We start from the raw sequence: 6834 nt of genomic DNA on the forward strand, positions 1-6834 counted from the left end.
ATGGTACGTGCACTAAATTTTTTCCAAAACCATTCATAGAAAATACTGTCGTCGATGATGCTGGTTATCCAATATACAAACGTAGGAAAAATGGGAAATTCGTGCATAAAAAAGGTTTTGATTGTGATAACAGTTTTGTTATTCCGTATAACCGGGAATTGTCTATCCGTTATCGTGCTCATATTAATGTTGAGTGGTGTAATCAGTCATGTTCAGTGAAATATCTTTTCAAGTACATTACCAAAGGGCCAGATTATATTAGAGCTAACGTAGGAGACGAAGACGATCAGAATGAAATCAAGAAATACTATAACTGCAGGTATGCCTATTTATTTAACACATATGTTTAATTGAAAATATGTGTAAACCCTAATAATTTAATATTTATTAATACTATTATTCTTTATTAGATATGTCTCCGCATGTGAAGCAGCTTGGCGAATATTGGCTTTTCCGATTTGCTATCGTACTACTCCCGTTGAGAAACTTCCGTTTCATCTTCCTGGACAGGAATTGGTAGTTTACAATGAAGATGATCCTATTGCAGATGTAATGAAGCGTTCAGCCAGAAGATCTAAACTGTTGGCCTGGATGGAATGCAATAAAAAACATCCGGAAGGTAGAAGTCTCACTTATGCTGAATTTCCAAATATGTTTGTGTGGATTAATAGTAAAAAAATCTGGCAACGAAGATCTGAAAGAAGAAAAAGTTTTGCAATAGGTAGAATTACATATGTACCACCTTCGATAGGCCCGGCGTACTACTTGAGAGTTTTACTTAATACAGTTCCAGGTGCCACAAGTTTTGATTTTTTAAAAACGGTAAAAGGTAAACTGTATAAAGAATTTAAAGATGCATGCTTTGCATTGGGATTATTGGATGACGACAAAGAATATATTCTAGCTATAAAAGAGGCAAGTGTGTGGTGTTTTGGGCCGTTTCTAAGGAAGTTGTTTGTCATACTATTGCTTTCGAAAAGTGTTTCGGTGCCTCTCGATCTCTGGCTCGCTACAAAAGACATATTGTGCGAAGATATTTTGTATTTGCAAAGGAACCGTACGAATAACCACAGTAAGTATTTAGTTTAAAAAATATAAATAAATATAATAGTATAGTATTTCTAAAATTTACTGATCTACACTAACGTATGCGATTATTATTCTGATCATAAATATGTCAACTAAAAAAAATTATCCCTAATGCAGGTCTAATGTTAAGTCAGGAACAGATAACAAACTTATGCTTAGCTGAGATTGAAAGAATTATGCGGTCCAACGGAAGCTCTCTGTCAACTATTGTGAATATGCCTAAACCAGACCAATCTGTGATGGATAATAATGAGAATAGGCTTCTAATAATGAGAAATTATTGAAGCTGTGAATTGTAACAAGGGAGGTATGTTTTTTGTTCATGGATTTGGTGGTACCGGAAAAACATTCTTGTGGAGTATTCTTGGCGCTGATATTCGATCTAGGGGTGATATTGTTCTTAATGTTGCATCGAGTGGTATAGCTGCTTTACTTATGGAAGGTGGTAGGACAGCTCATTCTAGATTTGGTATACCCATCCATGTGGACGAATTTACAATATGTTCGATAGATGGTAAATCACATGTTGCCGAGTTAATTAGAGAAGCAAAGCTCATTATATGGGATGAGGCTCCAATGATGAACAAATATTGTTTCGAAACCTTGGATAGGAGTATGCGAGATATTATGAAGTGTGATCGGATTTTTGGAGGTAAAGTTTTTGTTTTAGGGGGTGATTTTAGACAAATTTTACCGGTTGTGCCAGAGGCTGGGAGAGTTGGAACAGTTTTAGCCTCTATAAACTCATCATTGCTTTGGGATAGTTGTAAAGTACTTCGGCTTACACAAAACATGAGGCTTCGCAAGGCGAAAAATAGTCAAGATGCAGATGCTCTCTCCACATTTTCAAAATGGCTACTCGATATTGGGGATGGCAAGATCAACGAGCCTAACAATGGTGAGGTAGAAATAGAAATACCCGAGGATTTATTGATTGTTGCATGTGATAATCCTATAGAAGCAATTGTTAAACAGATATACGGTCCATCATTTGCAACAAGGACCGATGCAAAATTTTTTTGCGAAAGAGCTATTCTTAGTCCAAGAAATGATGATGTCGATAAAATAAATCAATATATGCTCTCTCAACTTCCAGGTAAATTAAGAGTGCAACTTTTTAAAAAATATTTTTTTTGCAAACAAAATTCAATATAAACAGTTACTTATTTGAATTTTATTATATCCAGGGGAAGAAAGACAGTATTTGAGTTCAGACAGCATCGAGACTTCCGATACAAGTGCATACGACGATATGATCTACACTCAGGAATTCTTAAACAGTATTCACGTTTCTGGATTACCTAACCATGTTCTGACGCTAAAAAAGGGAGCACCTATCATGTTGCTTAGGAATATTGATCCTAAGGGAGGTTTATGCAATGGTACGAGATTGATTGTCACACAAATGGCGAATCATGTTATTGAAGCAAGGATTGTAACAGGTAAAAGAAACGTCAACGACAAAGTTCTTATCCCTAGGATGTTTGTGTCGCCACCGGATGCAAAGTTTCCCTTTCGTATGAGGCGTCGTCAGTTTCCTGTTGCTCTTGCACTTGCGATCACTATAAACAAAAGCCAAGGACAGACGTTGGAACATGTTGGATTGTATCTACCCAAGCCCGTATTTACACATGGACAACTATACGTTGCATTTTCCAGAGTTACAAGCAGAAAAGGATTGAAGATTTTGATTACAGATGAAGAAGGGAAATGTCAGAACAAAACCCTTAATGTAGTTTTCAAAGAAGTCTTTGAAAATATATGATTTTCTTTTAAGCATCTAATATCTACTATAACGTTCCATTCCATAATATTGTCATCTAATTCTCAGTTTTTTTCACCTTAATGATATTACCTTTTAAAATATCAATATACAAGTGTTAAGTTTTTTAAAATGAGTACGGAAAAACATATTAATATCCAAGTGTTAATTTTTGAAAATTGAGTACGTATAAACATCTTAAACACGTTAACATAAATTATATTTTCTACATAAAAAATGTGATGAACCTTATATTAAAACTGTGTTTATTTATATAATATTATAATTTAAAATAATCAGACTAAAGCGAGAAACTAAAAAGATTGAGACGCAACGTTTAGTCGTGACTCTTTGTATTCTTACAAATCAAAAATCCCCTTTTTGTTTTCGTTAACATTGAAGAATCAAGCAAAACCTAATTTGAGAGAATCATGAAATTCGATTATATTGCTGATCTGGTTCGAGAAAGAACTAATTGGTGTATCAATGTCAAGGTCTTACACTCTTGGACAGTCAGAGAGTTCTTCAAAAAACGAGTTCTGCTTCTTGTGGATCAAAAGGTTAGAGTCATTATCTGAATGATATTTACTTAAATTTCGAGTTCTAACAGTTGTTGTATATAAGACTTCTTACAAATTTTTTGTTAAACTGTGAAGGGTGACACTATTGAAGCTCCTTATTTGAATGATACACTCGCTAACCTCCCGAAATATATATACGATGGTGAGTGGTACAATATTAGAAATTTCAAAGTGATCTATCCAACCCTGGAGGATAGGAATACTCATCACCCCTATCAGATTAAATTTACGGGTCAAACCACAATGACGCTGCTCGAATCATTGAGTCCTAAGAATTACTTTAGGTTCGAGGATTTGGATGACATAAAACATGGAAGAATATATCATCCCATAACTTTCGGTAAGTATTTCTTAAATTGATTATATTAGTTTGAAACAATCCGTCTATATAGTTAATTGGTATCTTTGTGTTTGAAAAGTAGATTCTTAATTTTAGGATTTATGAAACTTTGTGTATTGGTTCTTCACATAAAAAAGGAATAATAACACTTTACCAATTATAGATTAGCAACACTTTGAAAACCTATATTCTCTATTTTCCCAAATTAGATGTTTGTGTGTGTATAATGGATGTTGAAGATAGAAGACGGCCTGGGAGTATCATTGATATTAATGAAGTTGTTCTCACATTGTTGAATGGCAGGTACTAGATATTTAATTTCCCTTTATGATTGTTACAATTCAAATTAGTTTCTGTCAACATTTTAATTGAGTTGATAAACATGTAGGTGTGAGACTGTGAAGTGTCGTCTCAAAGACAACCACGCTACTGAATTCAGGACCATATGGCAATCAAGCGGGTGCCATCTCATATACAAATCCGAACCTGTATTCTGTGTAATGCGGTTTATGAGGGTTGGAGAATATGAAGGTATGTAACGTAAGTTTTAATTATCATAAGGTAATCAATAAAATTACCTAAAATTCTAAATGTCCATAGGTTCACCATGTCTTGAAAATACCTTAAACTCTTCGAAGATCTTCATAAAACCAGAGTACGAAGGACTGGAGCATCATCAGGCTATGTAAGATGTAATTATTTTTATGAAATCAAGTTCTGTATGATGTTAAAGTCAAATTTCTTAAAACAATTTATATATTTGCAGGACTGAATTTGCTGGGCGTTATTATATAAAACATGTGATGAACCAACAAGGTTAAAGCTCAGTAACTCAAATGTAAAGAATGGGATGTTGGCTGTCTCTTTTTCTTCTATTTGAAGGACTCTATATTTTAGTTTTTGTATTAACCGCTACTCAAATCCAACTTTCCGTTACTCTAAACTTTATTTTGTAATTTAGATAATACATTATAATATCGAACTTTTGGAAATTGCTTACGCTCTTACAAAATTTGTTATTACTTATTGAATCCCAATAGCTGTTTACTATAGTTTACAAGTTTATTTAAAAGACTCAATTAGTAATTCACATTTAGAAAATTATTTTTCTTTAGTTAAATAAGTCTTTTACTATATATGCAAATACAAAAATGTATTTATAATCCAATAAAATATTATAAAGTTTTAAAAAATTAGTTTAGAAAAATAACATATCATAAAATAACAAAACAATTATTATTAAAATCTTAATACCACGCGGGTACCTCCCTAGTACCAGTTATGAGAAGAACAATGCTTCCATAAAACAAATTCTTGTAAAGAACACATTACACAATTTTTTGCTGACAATGTAATATTACCAAAAAAGAAGAAGAAGACACATTGTTGAAGCATTCATCAAACAGTGGCAGCAAGAACCTTCAGTATCTCAAATGCAGGGATAGTAAGCAGATGATCAACCCACTCAACTTCCCCCCAAATTTCACCACATTTACGCTTTTCAAGCGTAATCTCCGCACACCAAATCGTCTTCTTCAAAGAGTCCCCATGAGGATACCTCTCGTGCCACAAAACCACCATCTTTCCACCATAATCAGCCAATCTAATCCCTTTATAATCAAAAGGGAAGACAGGTAGTCCTACCAAACCCTTCAACACTCTCCACCTGCTTACCTCAGTGTCATACCAAATGATCTTTCCGTTAAAAGCAGAGTACAAAACATTGTCTATCTCGCAATAAGAATCTGTATCCATATGCCAACCAATATCTTTTCCAACTCGGTCCCATCTACCTTCCTTGGAATTGTAAGCAATCACCTCATTGTCACCCACAACGTGGAACTTCCCGTCAAGACATCGAGTTCTGTAGTAACAGCTTTGAAATGTCTCGCTGCAAGGGATTGGCTTAGGATCCCAAGTCTGTGTTGTTGTGTAGAACACCTCGACGGATGAATTCAAATAGCCATACTTGGAGCATCCAGCTACATAAATCTTTTGATCAAGTACGCTAGCGGATAATTCCTTAAGGTTCATATGCAAGCAAGGAGCCTCGTGCCATGTGTGAGACCAGCAATCCAGTACATAGATGGGGGTAGGGGAGAACTCATAGGCTAAGGATCTCTCTGGGCCAATGCTGTAGATATTAGAACCAACAGCCACGAGACCCGTAAAAACTGGGACTCGTTCATCCGGATCTTGGGGAAATGGGACTTTAGCCAAAACATACCCACTTGACAACCTCGTCTTCTTACTGGTTAGCACTGCATCTGGTTTCCGACATAGGGTGAACCAGCGAGAACCAGGAAGAGAACCAAGAGGGCCCTCGAAGCACACATAGAGACAAGTCTCGGTGCGGCCCAAGCGTGACCGGGCCTTGTAAAGATCAGATGAAGCAAGGAGAGATCGAAAGCTCTTGGAGACGAGGGAGAGAGTCAGATAGTACAACCTTGGGACCCGGGCGAGGCAGTTCAATAGCAAATCATAGGGAAGTGACGCAAAGGGGCTAGATTCCTGCGTCGTTGTTGACTGTGGTGGTGTCAGCGTAGGCTGCTTCTTCTTATTATTAGTAGTAGTAGTAGCAGTAGTAAGGGTTGTCTTCCTCTTCTTTGCTGCGGACGTCGACTGCTTCTTCTTCTTTGTCGTAGCAGTTGAAGCCTTCCTCTTCTTTGCCGTGGACGGCAGAGTAGGTTTCTTCGTCTTAGCAGTTTTCATCGTCGCCGTTGATCAACCTATGTACTTTCGTACACTTTGTTCTCCAACTAGCAAAACAAAAACAAAAAATACAAATTAAAGACGTAGCAACCAAATGCAGCAGATTCAATCAATTCTGACCCCAATCCTAAATCCCAATTCAGACCAATAATTCAATATGTCACAGTAGGTGAAGAATCTTACAAACCCTAACACACAATAAAAACAGAGAGAGATGCATCGGCAAAATGAAAATACTCGGATTGAAGAAGAAGTTGGACATAATAATAAGACCAAAGCGTCGCCATCAGACCCGAAAACGGCGACAGAACAATTTAAAAAAAAAAAAAAAAAAAAAAAAAAAAAAAAAA

At 35.9% G+C, this 6834-nt stretch overlaps 2 protein-coding genes across 2 annotated transcripts; one reads left to right on the forward strand and one right to left on the reverse strand.

Annotated features, from left to right (window-relative positions):
• On the forward strand, positions 1705-4461 carry LOC104759407. Its single transcript, XM_010482341.1, has 6 exons — positions 1705-2185; positions 2277-2710; positions 3508-3574; positions 4012-4075; positions 4161-4303; positions 4373-4461. The coding sequence occupies exons 1-6, from the start codon at positions 1705-1707 to the stop codon at positions 4459-4461; spliced, it is 1278 nt and encodes a 425-aa protein (XP_010480643.1).
• LOC104759408 (F-box/kelch-repeat protein At5g38670-like) lies at positions 5171-6484 on the reverse strand. Its single transcript, XM_010482342.1, has one exon. It carries the CDS (start codon positions 6482-6484, stop codon positions 5171-5173), a length of 1314 nt encoding a protein of 437 aa, XP_010480644.1.

The sequence above is a fragment of the Camelina sativa genome, chromosome 17, assembly GCF_000633955.1.
Source record: "Camelina sativa cultivar DH55 chromosome 17, Cs, whole genome shotgun sequence".
Classification (NCBI taxonomy): Eukaryota; Viridiplantae; Streptophyta; class Magnoliopsida; order Brassicales; family Brassicaceae; genus Camelina; species Camelina sativa.

Bases quoted from the DNA above. Each gene is read 5' to 3' on its own strand.
- LOC104759407 (XM_010482341.1), top strand. From the start codon at position 1,705: ATGCGAGATATTATGAAGTGTGATCGGATTTTTGGAGGTAAAGTTTTT. The intron at 2,711-3,507 runs GTATTTACACAT...TAAACTGTGAAG, and splicing joins GATTGTATCTACCCAAGCCC to GGTGACACTATTGAAGCTCC. The intron at 4,076-4,160 runs GTACTAGATATT...ATAAACATGTAG, and splicing joins CTCACATTGTTGAATGGCAG to GTGTGAGACTGTGAAGTGTC.
- LOC104759408 (XM_010482342.1), bottom strand. From the start codon at position 6,484: ATGAAAACTGCTAAGACGAAGAAACCTACTCTGCCGTCCACGGCAAAG.